Source organism: Oikopleura dioica, chromosome 1 (assembly GCF_907165135.1).
Source record: "Oikopleura dioica chromosome 1, OKI2018_I68_1.0, whole genome shotgun sequence".
In the NCBI taxonomy this organism is placed as follows: Eukaryota; Metazoa; Chordata; class Appendicularia; order Copelata; family Oikopleuridae; genus Oikopleura; species Oikopleura dioica.
In genome coordinates, this window is record NC_137291.1 from 13581367 (window position 1) to 13600770 (window position 19404).

Here is a 19404-nt window from a genome sequence, read left to right on the forward strand (position 1 = left end):
AAACTCTTGAAAGCAAGAACCTGGAATCGCTTTCAAAAAGAATTTTTGTCAATTGCAACAATTTTTATTGCATTATTTCGGATAAGTTACTTTGTGTGAAATTGTGTTAGAAACAAGTCAGTGGTGGAAATTCGGATGAAGCTTGCGAATGAATCGGAACTCGAGGTAAACAGTTGCTAAACGGGTCAACGGAAAATAAACAGGTCTAGCTGGCTTCTTTTGGGAATAAAGTTCTTGTTTTTTTTTTAGTAAAGGGCGTGTCGGTAGTACATCGTTGTTGATTTCTTTCTTTTCTTCTCTTTTGCGTAGTATTTTTTTTTGAACGGAGTGTGTTGAATTGAAAACCTGGTTGAAATTTGAATTCGGAAAATATTCATTTTCAGAGCTCGGAAACTGGAACGCGCCAGATACAGACGCGGCGATCCCAGCCGCCAGAGAGAACTGTATACTTCTGCTCGTTGTTGTTACTGAAAAATGAGTTAATAACTGTTCTCCCCTTATTAACCCCTTCGCGCTGCATCATGCCATGTTTTTAAAAAGAGACTTTTCAGCCATTCAAAGGCTTTTTCCAACAAATTGGTCGATAAGCGCGAAAGGGTTAAACAGTAAATAAAAGTGGTAAAGGATGATAAATGAAAAGCTGATAAAATCGACCAGTAAGGGAGGAGATACCCTTGTTTTTTCTTTGTCGGCGATGAAAAACTACGACTTCGTGGCCAAGTGCTTGAGCCAGAAAATGGAAAGCTCCCTCGTCTTTTTATCTTTCTACCCTCCTTTTTCGATGGGCTCATAACTTGGGGACACGCAAAACTGTTTGAAAAGATGAGGAAGTTTTTAGAGAAAGGCTCTAGCGTACCTTGAATAATTACTGTGAAGCCAAGCAGTGCACATGACAGAATTTTGATGGGATCTTGAGTTGCGTATCCTTCTCAGTCGCGTTTGATTCGAATTCGCCTGAAATCGACTGTTATTTTCCAGACAGTATTTGAGAGCAAGAACCGTTAGCAAGCGAATATGACGATCATCGTGTGGCAGCGCGACGACCCCGGCTGAGTTGACACTAAGGCGATTGACGGCTGAATCCACTGACACGCGCTCGACGGGACGGTTTTTTCGGAAGTCTGAAAAACAGGTGGTCATAACTGTATTTTCGCAAAAAAATAATCACTAGAATAGAATATTGTCTGCTTTGAGGTCAGTAGGGTTGAGTTAAGGCCACGTGACCTCGATTAACAGAGAAAGAGCAGGTTTGCTTACCAAAAATCCTGACAGTTTTATCCTCTGATGATGAAATAATCGTGTTATTATCTAAGAAACAAGTTGAAGAGACGGCTGAACGATGCTGCGTTGAAATACATATTGTTGAACTTGGAACGCGGTAATCCTTAGAAATTCATAAAGACGATAAAAAAGAGGGAGAGATTTACCCAGACGCGGATAGAGCCGTCTTTGCAAGAAGTAGTAACGAGATTGGGCTGGGTTGGGTGGGCAGAGCAGTGATTTATGGCACATTCGTGGCCGCACAGGTCAACGATTGACTTGGCGGTCTCGAGGTCGTGGACTTGCGCTTTTCCGTCGTAGCCGACAGTGAAGACGCGTTCGTTTTGACAGAAGGCGATGCTGAAATTGAATTTTCTTCTCGCTGAGATCAAGGAAGACTCACCTTGAAACAATAGCATCGTGGCTGCCAATTCTGAGAATGGGTTGATTGATGACGAGCTCTTGATCTTCCTGATCGGAAGGGCTGTTTAGATTCTCCAAGTTGTAAGGCCAAAGATGAACTTCAGTATCTCCCGAGCCGGAAATAGCAAGATCCTCGGTCGGATGAAGCGCGACAGTATTTACAGCGCCAATGTGTCCCTGATATTTTGTCCGGCATTGACCGGTTTCCGACTGAAATTGAGGAATTGAAAGGAGGAAAGGTGGACGGATAGGCTTACCCAAACTTTAGCAGTTTTATCGAGCGAGGCAGTGATGAAAAAGTTTTTCTTTTCGGTCGTTTTTAGGTCTTGAATTGCGTCGCGATGGGCGATGAAATCTGTGACGAGTTCGCCCTGACAGTTGGTATTTCTGAAGCCAGCAGACACCACGGAACTTACTATAAAATACCGTTTTCGCGAGAGAAAAATAGTTATTCTTATTGGTTAATGATTGGGTTAGAATTAAAAAGCCGGCTTTTGACTGGTCAAAACTAAAGATCAATTAATTTGATTGGCCAAAAAATACCTTTGGAGCTAGTCTCGTTGTACGCCTTTTTCAGCTTCGAAAAATGACTCTTCGACTTAGGAATTCCAGTTCTTGATGGCATCTCTTGTTGATTCTCGCCAGGTACTGTTTTGATCATGGCGTGATTCTGCTCTGAGGACGAGTCAGCCGCGAGAAGCTCTGAACATACGTGTTAAAGCGGGATAAATATGGCGCTGAATAAGGACTAATCGTCATGCCGTACTCTTTTTGATGGAAATAGCATCTTTTTTAATATCGCCAGAAAGCGCGTAATTGGAAGATAAATGGGAAATAAACGACTACCTGTTTTGCGAAGGAGCATGTTTTTGACTGAATAATAAAAATAGAGCTTGAAGTAAAAAAGGTAGGTTCTAGCGGGCCATTTTAATGAGATTTTTACCTTTAAAAAAGGCTTGAAAATTTCTCTTATTTTGCTGAAGTCTTTGTTTTGTTTTTTTTTAATTTACGAAGGAAGCAAAAAGCGCACGTGTTCGTCTCGCAGCGCCGTTAAAATATACCTTTCCTAGCTGGAGGTCAATGGTGATTTTGCCTGAGACGAGAGTGCAAAATATAAACACTTTTGCGGCGCTTCGACAAAAGAGATTTCGAAGGCAAACAATTACTCTTTTAAAGACAAAAAATGTCCTCTCTGATATTGAAAGAGCTTAGGTAGAGACTGAAAATGAGTTTGGAAACACTAAGAAAGGGACGGAGGTTCACAAATGTTTCCGCAATAGAGGAAATTGATGATGAGTGTTGGAGCGTAGCCAATTTTTCGGAAGAATAAATTTTTAACCCTTGGAAGCAGAGTTGGTAAAAAAGTATACTTCACTCGCCCTTCAGAATGAAGTACACTTCATGAAGTATACTTCAGGGCGTTGCAGGGCGTTGAAGGGCGTGAAGTGTACTTCCGCCCTTCCCTCTACTTCAACCGCCCTTCCGCCCTTCACTCTACTTCAACTTGGTTCTGTCGGCCATCAGAATCCATCCGCCAGAATTTTTTCAAATTTTGCGCTTATTGGCTCTCAGGCGCCATGATTTAAATCACGCTGATTGACGCAGATGAACAGGCAGCTAAAGTTTTCGATAAGAACCGATAGCGCCTGAAGTATACTTCAGAGCCATTTCGTACTTCACCGCCCTTCAAGAATGAAGGGCGCCCTGCAGATTTTTGAAGGGCGGGGGGAAGTATACATTTTTCCTGCTCTGCTTGGAAGCTCGAGTTCATTTGCGGCCATTTGGGGTCAATTTTCAAGTAAAAAAGTGACCCCAAATGACCTTTGCTAAGAATAAGGTGACTCGAGGTCATTTGAGGTTGATTTGATTTGAGGGCCCAAAATCACATCTAGAATAGCCGTAAAGGGGCTCAGAGTTGCCAAAAGATAGATAAAAATACTGACCTAGCGATAAAAGTACTTCTCTCTTTGTAAAGATCGTTTAGGAATGCTACTTTTTTATTGATTCCTGATTGAGTGGCACGTGTCATGATTACTCTGTTTTGGTATTTGCGAGAAAGAAAAAAATGTGGCTCAATAAATCACTTTTGTCTTTCACGTGAGTTGTGATTTTGAATTTCAATAGTGCCTGGGTAAACGAGGCTAATAAAAATAAAAGTTGGATACCTTCAATTTGTCGCTTGAGGTCGTGGTTCTCTTTCATCGTCTTTTGGTACTCGCCAACGATCGTGCAGAATTGGTTGTCTAAATAAAAGGATAGTTCGAATTCTCTTCCTTGATTTCAAAATGTCTTCAGCGGTCGAAAAAAAATGTCATTATTTCTCTATTGCTTCTTACCTAACTTAGACAAAGTCGCCCTAAAGTTGGCAATTAATCCGACGGTCGTCTCGTCTGGCGAGCTCCCATCACTGTCGGGCGCGTAGTGACTTTCGCCTCCATCCAGCCTGAAAATCATCATCATTCCACCAATTCCAATACGGTAATTAACGCAGCGACAGCGATTCTACGTCAATCTTTTTCGATATTCCCCCGTTTCTCGAGGGAAAAAGTTTGTCAAAAACTTGCGTGAATCGATCGTTTTGACAAATTATAGAATAATTCAGGGAGTTGGAGATTTATTGCTCACGCCTCGGGGGAATTAACATTTGAACTTTTTTTAAGAATGAAGCTAGAATTTACCTTGATAAACGGGCCTTTTTTGAGTTGCTTCTGTCCATCATCTTCTTTCTTTTTGATTTTTTCTATTTCATTGTTTCCTTTTTTCCTCTTCTCTGAAGCGAGTTAATAAAAAAGGGATGAAACGAGCACAGGAAAATCTTTAAAGAATAAACGCAGAAGAAAATGGACAACAGATGAGGAGCGAAGTGGAGGCAATAAATACTATTTACAACTGCTAAGAAAGGATAGTCGAGCAAGCGGAATCTCTCTTTTTTTTGTTCTTTTGTGTTTTTAAAGTTAAAGTTTTGTGAGTTTTTGTGTGCTAGAGTTGGAGATAGAAGGAAGTTGGGATGATTTTTGGATAGTAAAAAATAGAGGCGATTTATATTAGTGGCTAATAAGAAATTTGAAATTTCTTGATAAGGGGGCTAGAGTTTTAGTTCGTCTAAATAAGGGGGTCACTTTGAATGAGATCTAAATCATGAAGTTTTTTAACACTTGTTGGACAAAGAGTAAAAGGTTTATCAGTGATACCGTATCAATGTCGAATTGTTCTGGAATAAGACAAAGAAGCTCTTGAATGGAAAAAGAAACATCGACATTCATTAATGGATTTGAACATTTTCTCTTGTGTGTTTGGGGATGTATAAGATGTCGAAATGATTGATGCTGAAAATGGGGAAACATGTCAATTATTCAAATGGCATCTTTGAGAGCCGTTAAATTTTCAGGTTCCCGGTTGAGCAGCTCGATATCGGCCTTGATCCAGGCGATGCCGCTGCCTGCTCGAGCCAAATGCGTCTGTTCTAGGCTTTTAACATGACCTAAAAGGCCAATTACTAGCAATGCTGAACTAGGTCCGAAATCCCGCGTGTTTGGCTTGTGGCGCGTGAGTGGGGGCGCTCTTCACGCAGCAAAAATTTTGCGGCGTAAATTTTGCGCCGGGTTCGATTGTGGCCCAATTTTCCGCCCTCGCTTCAAGGGTTGATTACTAGCGCCAAGCGCTCAAGGCGTAGGCCCTAAGCTTGTGCTGGCAGCCTTGTATTCCCGTAAAGCCCCGGAACGCACCAATATTCGAGTGGTTCCTTTTACCTACCGCGCTAACACTGATGCAAATAACCCCGGGAGATTTGAACTAAAATTTTCAAGAAGTGTAAAGCTTCATAATTTTGCCAAGAGTAATAAAAAAAATTCTCGATCAGTCCCCGCAGATAATTTGAACACTGGTGAATGTCTTATTGACAATAAGTTATTGTCCTGATTATTCGTTATTAGCATTGCTGAATAAATTAGACCATAAGCAAAATAATTATTATTCTCTCCATAAATGAAAAGAACGAAAAAGTCTTTAAAAATTCAACAAATGACCCGAGCCCTCGGAATAATCAGCATATTCTGACGAACAGACAAACTGGAAATTAAGTTGATAATTAATTTGAAACTCGCTTGTCTGCCCATGTTTATCATAATTAATAAATTTCATATAATTAGTTATTATCTTCAACCTGCTTAAACCCCTTTTAAATTCGTTAAAAGCCATTCCGGAGGGCCTTGTTCCCAGGAATCCGTTTCAATGTCATAAATTTCAACGGACTTGAGATACTCTTTTCCATTGTGGCCTCCAACAGCAATCAGCTTTCCCGAGAGTGGGGCCAGTCCAACGCCACCCCGTGGAGAAGCCATTGGTCGGATACAAGTCCAGGGCTCGTCCTCGCTCAAAGGATTGTAGACTTCTACTGACGCTAAAGGCGCATTATCGTCTATATTTGGGCTCAAAAACAGCTTCATTATCAATGGCTACATGTAGCAAGACTAATCTTGTCATGATTTGAGCCCTGAACGAATCCGCCTGCGACAAAAATCTTTCCATTTGCGACTGTAGCTCCTGCACCAGCTCTTCTCTGTTTCATCGGCGGAATATCCTTCCATTTATCCAGCAAGGGAGAGTATTTCTCGCAGCATGCTTTGCTTTGAACACCATCATTTCCCCCTAATTTGTTTGAAATCAACGAAAAGAATCTAGAATCCTCTTACCTATCGCATAAACTTCATTATTCAAAGTAACGGCACAAACTCCACCACGATGAATGCTTAACATAGCTACGTTCGTCCAAGTATCGCTGCCTGGATCGTATCTTTCGACGTTGTTGTAGCACATTTGATCGTCGAGTCCGCCGATAGCAAAGATGCACTGGCTACCGAAGACTTCAACGACGGCTAGGGCGATTCCCCGACGAGGGGTGGACATTTCTTTCTTCAGGACCCATTGCTTTGTTTCTAAGTCGAAGCATTCAACGCTATTAGAGGTCTATGGAATTTTCGGAATCTAGATTATCACCGAATCCTCGAAAACGCAATCAACCTTCAATCAAGTCTTCAAAACCTCTTCCTAGAAAGATGATCTTTACCCGAATGTCCGCCAACAGCATATAAACACTTCCCAAGAGCAATTGCTCCAACATGTCTTCTCGCATTTCTCATGTCGGGCAAACTCTTCCACTCCATTTTCCACGATTTATGCGCTTCCAAATATTCAACCGACTTATAAGGGTCACCTTCGTTGCCTCTTCCTCCGACGCAGATCAAAACTCCAGCGTATGAGTTTCGCGGTCCACGAGAAACGGGAAGCGAAATTTGATTGTTGCCAGTTGCTAGGTGAAAGTTTTTCGTCTCCGAGATCATTTTGATCGCTTGAATCGAGTTGTTAAAAGGCGGGGTCTTTTCCAGCTCTAGAAGCTAGTATCGACAAATGCCCCCGAAATCCGGATCGGGTTTTCGTCGGGTTTTCTTGAAGTCGGAATTTTCCGATCGGGTTTTTGTCGGGTTTTCGTCGGGTTTTTGTCGGGTTTTTTATCGGGTTTTTGTAGGATATTTTTCGGGTTTTTGTCGGGTATTTTTCGGATTTTTATCGGGTTTTAATCGGGTTTTCATCGGGTTCTCGTTGGGTTTTCGCGACACTGAAATTGAATCAAATATAATGAATCCAAATAGGCGAAAATAGACATGATTTTTGGCTAACAGAATTCTGGGAGCTGTCTGTGAAGAAACTAATGAGTAGATCCGAAGAGAAACCCGACGAAAAAACCCTACATAAATCCGAAAAATGACCCTACAAAAACCCGATTTTATAGGGTCGTCACAATTTCACCGTCGGATTTTTGTAGGGTAGGCAGAGTCCAACAAAAACCCGACAAAAACGTCGGTTTTCTATCGGGTGTCGGGTGGGACTTGTCGATCCTAGTCTAGAAGTTCCGCAAGCGAGAGTTGGTCAAGTCGAACCGCGCGGAGGAGCGTCTCAAGGTGTTCAATTCGATTTTCAGTGTCTGTGTTGAGCCAGTTTTTCACCATTTCGACGACGATGACTTCGCTCTTTACGTTTAGCTCGTTAGTTTCAAGGATGCGGATGAGGAATTTTAAGGGGAGCTGAGCAAAAGGCTCTTGCCAGGACTCGTCGGAAAAGGTTGAAATGCAGAAGCTTTCGCAAGAGACTTTCAAAAGGTTCTTTCTTTTTGTTATCATTAGAATTTCTCAAGAATAAAGAAGGCAAAATATAGAACCAGACCCATGAGTCCAATACAATTAATACTCTCCGCGAACAACCAAACGGTCACCACATTCTCTTCCGACAAGTGAGAAGACATAAAATCCGAACAGGCTTCAATAATTTCATCTACTCCCAGAAGCGTCGCTGTTTGAAGCAAGTCCTAAACGATCGGATAAGGAAAGAACGCTGAAAAGATGCTTACCTGGACAGTGTCGACATTGAGAAGAATTTCTCTCGAGTAGACAAAGTCGACAATTGATTGAAGCGCCTCAGGATTGAGTGATCTTCCCGGGCCAAAGTCAAATTGAACATTAATCACTGAATATTAATTAAAAAGGCGGATTGGAAGACGAATCACTCACCTTCTTTCTTGACCTCGACCATTCCGGAGCAAAACATGCTTTGAAAATACGGAATCGTCGCCGCTAGAATCAGTTTATGCGCTCTGATCTCTTTGTCCCCGACTTTGACCGTCACATCCGTCAGTTGATCCCGATCACGAAAGTCCTTGCACAACTCGACTTGCGGAAACTTGGGGTTGGACTTGTAAAGCAGCGTTGGCTGGGGAAGGTTTTTAGAATCGCCACCAGAAATTGAATCGATCTCCATCTTTGGTTGAGCTTCCGCCGGGCCATCGGTAGTCGTTGTTGTTTCCATCGAAGTGTCACTCAAGTAACCGGCATTTTCCAGTGCCGAATTGACCGACCCACGGTTCAGGGCATTTCCTGGCGCAAAGTCCTCCATCCGAAAGTCTAAAAAACAGTTTTTCCCTTTTTGAAGACCGGCAGTGGCACATGTTCAAAAAAATGTAAAATTCAGTCGTCCAGGTTCAAATCAGTCATTTCATTTTCAAAGTCTCTTTCTTCTTCATCCCTGACTTTTACGTCCTGATCTTCTCCCCATTGAAGCATCGTATCGATAATTGCAAGGGCGTAGTTGATGCTCTCTTCGTCAGAACTATCCAGTGGTTGGAAATTTACAAGTGAGTAGTCATCTATTACTCTAAAAGAGCTGATAAGGAGAGGGGATGGAAAACAAGTGCTACCGGAAAAGGGAGTCGACGAGTTTGGCGTATCTTTTCGTGTATTTCGTTGCATTCTCGACTCTTTCATAACAACTTGGGTCCGTGTAATTGTCGATCTCTTCACGCGCCGATGGACTTTTACAGGATTCTCTAATTGTCAGTTAGTAATTTAGCATTTTCTCCCTTACGGCTCTATTTTTAGAAAATCAGAATGAGGACTGCACTAATCAAATTGCTCTCTTTCGCAACCTAATTACTCTGTTTCGTCACGAATAAATCAAATTCAAAATCCCAGTTCCTCAAAACATCTATCTTCGTCATAATGTTCATGTGCGGCACCTCCAGTTTCGTCATGCAACTGAGTGCAGCCATCGTTCCGGAAATGTACTTTCCCCGCTCGACCAAAAACTGCGAGTCCATCAGGAACACGGCGCCAATACGGAAGTCCCAAGATTTTAGCTTATCAACAATCACTTTCATCACGTCCAAATGAGTGTACAGCTCGATCTGACCAGGACAGTCGATTATGTAATAATCGTCTTCTTTCAAAAAGCTTCAGAAAGGGCACAAGAAAGATCAAAGGAGGTCCTTATTTTATTTTAATAAAATACAGAGTAAGTGTCATTTTGTCTCCGGAGTTCGAACTCTACTTTTCATCAAAACCGATCTCTTGAATCATTTTTGATCCTCGTCTTTATATCCGAAAATCAACCAACGGGTAGTTTATATGCGAGTTTATTAGGCGCTACACAAACCCGATTTTCGCGATCGGGTAAATATCCCGCATCGTGAATCTAGCGCAGAAGTCTCCTGCCTAACTTCATGTGTAATTGAATCGAACCAATTTTTGAAAAAAAATAATTTGAATTTTTTTATGACTGATTCTGAATAAAAAAAAACAAAAAGAATTAAAAATGATGCTTCTATGGCCTTTATTTGAAGCTCCTTTTCCTTGTGGGTCCATATTCTCCTTGAGCCATTCGAAATTCTCTGTCAAGTACTCCATACAAAAGACCAGACCTCCATTAGGACCTAGACGCAATTCCTCGTCGTCCATTACATCTTCAATCGATATCAATTCTCGTATATCGACTTCGGCTTCGTATTGATACTGCTCTGCCGCGGGATCCAAATTCACAACTAAAATTGAATGTTTATACAGGTGAAAGGGTGAATAATTACTGTACCTCTGCACGAACGGCCCAAAACTTGAAAGTGCTGCTGCATCATGTGACAGTAAGTGCTTTTTCCACTCCCCGCGGGACCGACGACCAATTGCGCATAAGCTGGCATTCTACAATCGCATTACAGTCATTCTAACAGCCGGAGAAATACAGAATGTTGAACTTTCCAGTTTTAGGCTTTCCAGGGAATCGGAAGAGAATTTTTTAAATAATACGTTTCCATCGCGTTTTTCCACTTCATGTTGCTTATCATCGATCCAGCATACCTACAGTCATAATTTAATAACCCAATCATTATTTTTAAATACAGTCAACCCTAAAAATTCCACTCAAAAGGCTCAAATTTTTCGAATAACTAGAAATTTAAACAGTTTTGTTTGTATTTTTGACCTTTTTTCTTGGCAAGTTTTGGCCATTTGATGGCCGTTGTTGGCTGAATCAAATTTGGCCGTGTTTTTCGCCGAAAAATTGGAGAAAACCTTGGAATTCTGAGGGAAAACCGCATGTTATCTTACGTTGGATCTTCAGCAACAGTATTTGCTTCTAACGCACAATCATATCCACTGAAGAAAACTGAATAAAGACCAAACGTCGCGAAGAAAACTCCAACAGTAGCTTGAAAAATCAATTGAGAAAACTTGATTCTGGCGATTTTGCGGCGCGTTTTTCTGTCGACTTCGCCGAGAGGGGGATTAAGACTGTTTCGATTGACGAAGTAATTTGTTCTCTATAAAAATTTCCTTCAATAAGAATCTATAAAAAGGGATGACTTACATTAGGGTCAACTTCTGATAGCAGCGGGTCGTTTAGATGAACATAATCAAGCCCCTTTTTTCAAGTCAAAAAAATAGTTTTTTGAAATTGTTAATAACAACAGACGACAATGTCGTTTTTTGACTCTTTCCTGATTTCCTCCGTCATTTTCGTATTCATCCTTTATCGCCCTCAATTCTCTAATCGTCTTCGCTTTTACAGTCCTTTCCATCGCAAGTGTTTCTTCTTCTCCATTTGGATTCAGACTCAGACGCGTAGAAGAGCTCGTGGAAAGAATTTGTGGCGATTTCTTGAGGTTTACCGCAAAGCTTCTTTTCAGTAAAATTATGCTATTACTGCACCTTGTAATCATCTACTCTGAATTTGTCCGGATCTGAAAGAAGGGGCTTTTGAGGGAGAGAAAGGGTTTAAATACATTCTATATGAACATTGAGACAGGTTTTAAATTGCAGTATATAGACGATATTGATGCAGCAGATTCTGAATGTGTGTATAAATCTTCATGCAACTCTCAAGCAGATTTGGCTGGAGCCGATCGCGGATTACATCATCCCCCGCATTCTGCCAAGTCCTCCGAGTCCGGGAATCGCTGATTGAGGAGTGAAATTTGCTATAATCGGCGTTAAACTTGGTTTATAGAAGCAAATAACTCCTAAAAATAGGGAATTCTTGAATAACTCACGATTGGCGGTGGCAAATTTGTGTCTCGTAATGAAAGTCGCAATAAGTTCAGCAACTTTCTGCGGCTGGTCTTCGTGAATCGCGTGGCCGGCAGTGGGCATCACCGAAAGTTGGAACTTCCCCTGCATTTGTCCGACTGTCAGCGCCGTGTCCAGCCTGTCCATTCCCGCTTTTTTTCTGGGTTAAGACCTGTTTCCCTCTTTCTCTAATTCTCTATCGTTGTTAACCCGTCCCTAGCAGGAGCATTTTCACAGGCGGCGCGGAGAGGAACTTTTCAGAAAGGCCCTCAAACCAACCTCGCCAATAATTCGCGGTTTCGCTCAAATTGATTCGCCAGATTTGATCCGTCGACTCTTCGTCAGTCGGTGATTTATCTAAACAAAGATTAAACAGCTCCAATTTCTGAATCAGAACTTTTTACCTTGGACTTGGCCAGGCATGGAAATTTTGGCAGAATTGATGTTTTTGATGTAATTTGTTCTGACGGCCCATTCTATTGCTTGATCCTTTGATTTGAATTTTCCAGGGCGGCCATTTAGGATGACTTCCATGCTTGGTAGGGCTTCCAGAGCTGTTCCTTCCACCACATCGATCACTGAAGACGAAATAAATATTTCATGCAGTTTCTGAATTTGTATGTACCTACAAGCCCAATACAAGGAGTTCGATGGGCGACGTGAACAGCGAGCGCTCCTCCCATCGAGTGTCCGATAATCACCGTCGGACGGGACTGAACCACTTCTTCATAGAAACTGACCAAATCTTCCGTCATGTTTTCGATGCTGAGATTTGATTCATCTGAGCATCGTGAATCTTTCCAGGGTTCAGAATTTGACCTTCAAAATACAGATTTTTCTATAAAAAATGACTGTCAATCTTCCTTCGAACCCGTGACCCTCCGTGCCCACGAATATCAGGAGCAATAATGAAGCAATCCGCCATTTCTCTCAACTTCTTTCCAAAAAGCGAAAAAGAAAGTCCCTAAAAACAGGTTTTTCAATTGGCATTTTGTGGCTTGTCTGACCGAGAAACCGCCGCCGTGGAGCACTAGAATGCAGCATTTCGATTCTTCGTTTCCCATCGTGTAGTAGTTGAAAAGATCGCTTTTTGAGTCTTTTACAAATTGACCTCAAACGGCCCCAAATGACCTCAAAATCGAGTAAAACACTTTCCTGTCCTTCTGAAACGTCTTCTTTTCCGCCCAGTAATCGCCCCAATCTGTTGGAGAATAATCTTTTGGTCGTCTTCCTGGCTTAAAACCACATTAACAGTCATTCTAGCGCTGTTTTTCGACTTACAGGGACCATTCTAGTGCCAGAATTCGACGGATGAGGCGGTCGAGGAGGAAGTGGATCCATATTATGACTCATTCTCTTTTATTGAAGGCTTCTATGTGTTTTTCTCTGAGAAGAATATTGAATGAGAAATCGAAAGGAGTTTCGAGAAAAAGTGGCTTTCCATTTTTCCATCGGCGGGTGATTGGTGCGCTGCGGAGGAGAGAGCGCTGGAAGAGATGCGCGCTGCTGGAAGAATGAGGATTTCGCTAGTAAGATTGATAAGAAGGGTTGAAACGAAAAATTTACAAATTGAATTCAATTTTTGAACACTTTTAAATTTTTCAAATGAGAAAAAAACTTTAAAATTTCAGGAAAATTTTTGAAAATTTTCTCTAGAAAAAGGAATTTCCTGCGATTATTGTTGATTCTAACGTTAGATTAACAAAAACCAGAGAAACTATGCAAGACTGGAATCCGCTTTCAGAAGAGTTTTATCAAAAAATCAAGTCGACAGATCCTCCTAAAGCTTGGCACCCGCTTCGCAACAGCATCATCGAATCTCTTCTAGTTCTGGTTCGGCAAAAAAAGGAACTTTTCATTCATTTGAACTTTTTCTCCTCTGAACCATCGCTCAGGCCCAGAATGGATCGCCTGCCCGTATTTAGACGAATCCTCCCTTTTTGAACCCTTTTCGGTGATCATCAAACGCAACAATCGGTTTAGAGTCGCCAACGATGCATTTGCGCACGAGATTTTCGCCAAGCCCAAGCTGTCTGAGAAGGAATTAGGCTCGCTACGGTTTCTTCTGATGATTTTTTAAAGCGAAAATCGTGCTTGAACCTTTGGAAAAGTATAAATTTGATGATTTACTGGATGGAAAATATACTCGAATTGTCGATAGCGTCAGAAAAACAGTCAAGTAAGGGTCCTGGGCTCGGCAACCTGTGTAGAAAGCCTGAGTCAGGTTCTAAGGCGCTAAAATTGAAAGCCGTGTAGCGGCTTTTTCTTAATTCAAGCCGCAAAGCGGCTTCGCAGTATAACAATTTCAATCTCTTACTACTGGCGAAGCCGCTTTGCGGCTTTGTTCTAAATAGAGCCGCTCCGCGGCTTTTCATTTTAGCTCTTTAGAACCTGACTCAGGTTTTCTTCAGAGCCAAGTAAGGATCCTCTAATCTCTATCAATCATCAATTTCTAGAGTGGAATTCCGCGAATCATCAGTTCAAGAAATCAACGAAGCCTTCAAAATTGGCGGCTTATGCTTGGACCTTGAAAATCATGAAATCGTTTCTTCATCACTTGATTCTTGCTATATCATCACAGGAAACATGTTTTATAACTGAAATTTTTTGCATGAAATTGTTTTGTAAAGCATGTTTTAGCCGTTGCTTATTGCGAGCTGAAGTTTTCAGTGAGCATTGGAGATTCAAAACGTCGCGGAAACTCGCTGCATGTTGAAAACGAAGTGTAAGGAAACTCGCCTCTAGAATTTTTAGGGAACATTTTTTAGCTTCAAAACGAATCAACAAGTTCCAGTCGCCTTCAAAGCAGATTTATTTCCTGTTGATCCCGAAACTGGCGAGCTTGGAATGAGAATGGTAGGAGTTTGGAATCAACGAGGACAACTGAAAAAAATCTAGCGCCACGATGGATCGGAATTGAGAGAGGGCCGATGGAAGAAACTTGTGAGAAAAGAAGAAAAAGCTCTGCGAGTTCCTGTTGACTACCAGTACACTGAAAGTAGCCGTGTTTAAAAATTAATGAACCGGAAATAAATCAATAAAGTTTTCTACCATAACTTTGGTACATAAGCACTCGATTATTTGATTTTCTTTATTTTAATTACTCAGAGCTACAGTAGTCAACCGGGGTGACGAAAAGCAAAGGGTTCCAAAGAAGGGTATCCCATAAACTTTTTCTGATCGCAACAACATCAGTTGAAGCAGTTTCTTCATCTGGATCTTATATAACATGTTTCAAAAGACGGGATAGATTTGCATAAAAGACCCCTACGGAAAACGCTCTGTTCGTGTACCAATTGGTATTCGAATACCAAATCTTCTCAAAAAGTCCAAATTTGGTGCACCCAAAGAGTGCCTGTCTTGAAGGAGTTCTTACGAGTGATAAAGTAGTAATTTTACGGAAAAAACTCTGATCAAAAATCTTGGATTTAGAAAATCAAAATTGGTATTCGAATACTAAAAAGGCTACTGAATCTTAAAACATTGACCTAGATATACTCTTTGAATTGAATTGTCCATCATATCGTCAATCACGAGTCCAGGAACTACGAATATACTGTTTTCAACAACAAGAGCAGTTGAACTTGTAAGGCCCTAAAGGAAGATAGTTATTCAATTTTATGTTTTTACTGTTCCTTTGCAAGATATCCGATCAATTGCCATCTATTTTCTTTCAATCGCCAAATATCACTAAGCCAATCAATACTTAGATAGTCATATCCTCCGAGAGTAAGAAGAGCTCCGGAAGAGAGTCCAACAACAGAAAAGCCCTCTATAAATCTGAAATCTCGTATTTTCAGAAGTCCACTTTCAAGTCTACCTGGGATGGTCTATAAGTGAAATCCAGCTATTTCTTGTCAATGTCTCGACTGCTCTATTTTGGTGTCGACCTCCAATCGCAGTCGGTTGACCATTATATATTCCAAGATAACCTTGGTATATTTTCTCTGGCCCAGCAGTTTTTCTTACAGTGTTTCCGTCAAAATCAGCACAGCTTTCTTCAGAGTTCGGGAAACAAATTAGTGCTATAATTATTTCTTTACAAACATAATAATTAAAATATATTAAGGGGGTAGAAACAGCTTTCTTGATTTTCGACTGTCGCTACAAATAAGAAAATCTTAGATGTATTTATGATAGCGAAATGTCTTATGAAATGATCCTAGAATAGTGATTGAAACTCACAAAAATGTAAATGGAATTTTTTTAGCTATCACGTGACTCGAGATATTCGAGGTTGAAAATTCGCCAAAATTGGCAGTTTAGATGAGTTGCTTCTGAGCCAACTTACTCAAAAATCTGTTGACTAAAACAAATTTCGAGGAAGATGTTCTTAGATCTAAGATGGATCTATCTAAACTAGTAGAGAAAATGTGTAAATCTAAAGTTCTCTTATCTTTAGCGCCAGTCAAAAACCGCCCTTTTTCGAAAAAAGCTATTTCTACCACCTTGATATAATTGTCATAAATATCTTTTAAACCTTTTAAACCCTCCTCAAAAGCTACAACAGAAGGAAAAGTCGCATTGAATGGTAGTTTGACAGAGAGCTCTTTAAACTTGCATTTGTCAAGTCTGGCGATCTATAAACTCTTATCTTTTATCAATTGTGTTATTTTTACTTTTTTCCTATTAATATCTCCTCCGAAAATGTGAATCTGATTCTTGACGAGGGCATAATCCGAGTACATAATATATTCTGCAATCGTCACATTAATTTGCTCATCTGGAGATTTGATGGACAGATTTTCTCTAACTGATCCATCCCCAAGAAAAGCAAAAGGAGGACTCAAGGGAACTATCTTCAATATCCTCAACTTTAGGCTTGAATAAATTCGAACTTATGAATGACAGTGGACCCCATATGTAAATAACCCTAACTAAAGACACCAATGATGATTTTTGTGCAAATTATTTTTTTTTCAAACCTTCAAGAATATCTCAAGATATATTATAAAGTTTGAATAGTTGTATATAAGTTATAACTTATAAGTTATAACCATGAAATTTTATGAAAAATCTATTTCTTATGATCGTTTCTTGTAAAAATTTTTATAAGACGCTGGAATTTTCTGGAAATTGAAGATAGAACCCTTGTACTATGGGTAAACGGAAAAATGACGTTTAATTGAGTCGGCTGCCCTGTGGAATAAATGAAATTTTTAATTTCAGTCCATTGATCGTATTTGAAAACTCTTATTCTCTTGTCATCAATAGTTTCAAACCCAGTCAAACTCGACATTCCGATAATATTTTTGCACATTTGTATATCACACTCATTTTCCTCGATAATTTCAAGAGATGCTGACTTAGTCGTCAAGGTGAAATTAAATTTGAACTCAAGAACTTTTGACTCCGATAAACTTGAGTTCAGAGCAAATTTCCCCGGAAAAAAATGAGAATCAATCCATAGTGAGCGATTTTTGAAATTTCCAAGCCTCAAAAACAAATTTCCGTCGAAGAATTTGAGATCAACAATTTTTGCCTCATTATTTTCAGCTTTCTTAAAATTGATATTGAAAAATAAGAATTATTATTGATAAATAATGGCTCATTCGGTAGGACTTATACGGTATAATTTATACCTTTATTTGAATTTTTAAGCTTTCCGGGCCATTAAATTTCATAACGAAAGTCGAAACGTGTTGAAGTTCCTTTAGCAAAGTGAAGAAATTGTTCGGTACAATAGTATTAGGATACGGTCGTGTCAGAGAGCTAGCACCTTGTGGAAATCGTGGCTGCGAAACGGCATTTTTTACAAAACCAGGAAATACATCGTCGTGAAATGAAAAATATGGATTGCTTGTTACATGCATTTTCTTTATTATTTGAAGTTGAGTGAAATCAAGCTCGATTTTGTCTTTTATTTTGGATCTATAATAAACTGACTTTTAAAAAGAGCTTCCATGATAAAAATCCTTTCCGAAATTAAATTGGATCTGAAACGTTGAGTCAAAAACATAGTTTTGAATAAAGAGATTCTCATTATTGTTGATTCCGTTGATAAAGTATTCGCACTCGTCATTGTTTGTCCCCATCAGATTTGTATAGTGAACGTCATCTGAGGAAAATTGATTTGAAAAACAGACTGATCGTTCCTCATAATTGACAAGTGACCCGATCCACTCACTCCCCAGAGTTAAAAATTTTCCATTAGCTTCCAACAATAACGAGTACAGCGTATTTGAGAGATGAATACTTCTTGTCACTAGAACTAGCAAAAGCCGCCCCAGGTCAATCTTTATTAGTTTAAAAATTAATTTCGTAATAGAATAAGCATTTAAGATATTTGCATAATATAATATTATTAATATTAAACCGTTTACAAGGGAACAACATGTGCAAGATTCAAGTCTGTAAACTCAACAGGTAGCGCGATTTCATCCTTTTTCCAACCTTTCTCTAGTTCTTCGCTTTTTCGTATTCTATTCAAAGCCTTCGTTGTTGATAATTTGATCCATTTTTCACCAAGTCTTGCACTCATCAGATAGAATACTCCCTTGAAGCTCACAGAAGACGTTTTCGCGTTAAAATGGTTACTAGCGATAAAGCCCTGTGCTTCCTCGAAACGATTGAGATTATATTCTGGTGCGTAGAAAAAGCACTTGTCTGGTCTTCCGGATGGTGAGCTTTTGTAGATCCAAATTTGAAAATATTGGATAATTTATATAAAAAAATCTGATTTTAAACTAATAAATTAAGAAACAAGTCTCTTGCTTTTTCTTAGACCTTTTTCAAATAACAACAACGGGAAAAACCTTCTTTTCTTTTTCTTCCAGACGAATTTCAATAAAATGAGTCCCAATGGACGAACCGTAATGAAAAACAAAGAAATCCCTTTATATTTGTAAATATTTATACCGTGGGCGAGAGATTTCACGACGGAGGGGGAAATAGATTGGAATAGATTGGAAATAGATTAAATTCAAAAATCATGGAACGGGGCTGAATTTTAAGGGTCTTCCAGGAAGGCCGGTCTTCCACCAGAAAAGGTCCTCCAGGGGTCCTCCAAGAGTCACATGACCAAGATTTTCTAAAAATATTATCTATTTATAAGTTAAAGATTAATTTATCTTAAATAGTCTAGGTTAGACCTATCTTCCATCAATTGGGTCTTCCACCAGGTAAAAGTCCTCCATCAGGCATGGGAAAATACTTGAATGTGCGCGAAATATTCAAAACCCCGCCCCGGGCCCTCAGACTCCGTCGTGATATCTCTCGCCCACAGTATATAGAACCAGTCTACTCGAAACAGAAGAAGATACTTACAATCCAACTAGTCGATTTTTGATAAAAATCAAATCATTCCCATTTTCCTTGAGTCTTATTAAATTGCCAATCGCATCGACTAGATAGTGCTCTCCATCAAGAAAAGTGGCACCCGTTGACTTTTCCGCTTTTCGTTTTTGTATTATTTACGATTGAAAGTAACAATCGAAAAACATTCATATGAGTAGAAAGAGTCAGGAGCGTCAACTTCAACGTCAGCTTTGATGCCTGTTAAATCTGCTAAAATCAATGGAAAATTCTTATTCATATCTTTTTTCATCTTTCGATCTTCCCACCGACGATTTATCCATATTTTTGAATTCTCTTCAACTTTTTCTTGTTCAGAATTTATCGTCCGATTTTTCCCCAGATTGAAGACTGGAGTTAGTTTTTGTTGTGACAATTTTTCGCATGCATAGAATAAACAAGGACATCCATTTTTGCAAAACTTTTCGGTTGGGCAAATTTCTCCAGCAGAATCAGATGATCTCGTGAGCTGAAAGCACATCGACTCACAAGGAGAAATCGGGTTAGTCCTTGTTGTTTTCAACACCAGTGTTTTCGAGCAAAGATG

The 19404-nt window shown here is 39.9% G+C and overlaps 4 protein-coding genes across 4 annotated transcripts; all 4 read right to left on the reverse strand.

The window, feature by feature from the left end:
• Window positions 1-53: 53 nt before the first annotated feature.
• On the reverse strand, window positions 54-4514 carry LOC145695316 (WD repeat-containing protein 37-like). The gene is made up of 11 exons (XM_081772315.1): window positions 4362-4514; window positions 4020-4126; window positions 3849-3926; window positions 2227-2385; window positions 1941-2098; window positions 1664-1893; window positions 1428-1620; window positions 1258-1384; window positions 1000-1121; window positions 857-954; window positions 54-467 (listed from the first exon to the last, which is right to left on the reverse strand). Exons 1-11 carry the CDS (start codon window positions 4400-4402, stop codon window positions 380-382), a joined length of 1401 nt encoding a protein of 466 aa, XP_081628441.1. The 5' UTR covers window positions 4403-4514; the 3' UTR covers window positions 54-379.
• LOC145712267 (kelch-like protein 8) lies at window positions 4479-8657 on the reverse strand. The gene is made up of 8 exons (XM_081789955.1): window positions 8247-8657; window positions 8087-8202; window positions 7903-8044; window positions 7581-7828; window positions 6724-7076; window positions 6375-6637; window positions 6181-6330; window positions 4479-6100 (listed from the first exon to the last, which is right to left on the reverse strand). The coding sequence occupies exons 1-8, from the start codon at window positions 8626-8628 to the stop codon at window positions 5850-5852; spliced, it is 1905 nt and encodes a 634-aa protein (XP_081646081.1). The 5' UTR covers window positions 8629-8657; the 3' UTR covers window positions 4479-5849.
• On the reverse strand, window positions 8648-10912 carry LOC145695317 (GPN-loop GTPase 3-like). Its single transcript, XM_081772316.1, has 7 exons — window positions 10867-10912; window positions 10608-10819; window positions 10096-10358; window positions 9830-10048; window positions 9210-9450; window positions 8930-9046; window positions 8648-8886 (listed from the first exon to the last, which is right to left on the reverse strand). The coding sequence occupies exons 3-7, from the start codon at window positions 10199-10201 to the stop codon at window positions 8700-8702; spliced, it is 870 nt and encodes a 289-aa protein (XP_081628442.1). The 5' UTR covers window positions 10202-10358; window positions 10608-10819; window positions 10867-10912; the 3' UTR covers window positions 8648-8699.
• A 353-nt stretch (window positions 10913-11265) lies between these two features.
• LOC145712268 (putative protein phosphatase methylesterase 1) lies at window positions 11266-13006 on the reverse strand. Its single transcript, XM_081789956.1, has 9 exons — window positions 12846-13006; window positions 12720-12799; window positions 12572-12650; window positions 12443-12528; window positions 12190-12383; window positions 11969-12142; window positions 11775-11921; window positions 11549-11716; window positions 11266-11476 (listed from the first exon to the last, which is right to left on the reverse strand). The coding sequence occupies exons 1-9, from the start codon at window positions 12915-12917 to the stop codon at window positions 11409-11411; spliced, it is 1068 nt and encodes a 355-aa protein (XP_081646082.1). The 5' UTR covers window positions 12918-13006; the 3' UTR covers window positions 11266-11408.
• Between the last annotated feature and the right edge of the window lie 6398 nt (window positions 13007-19404).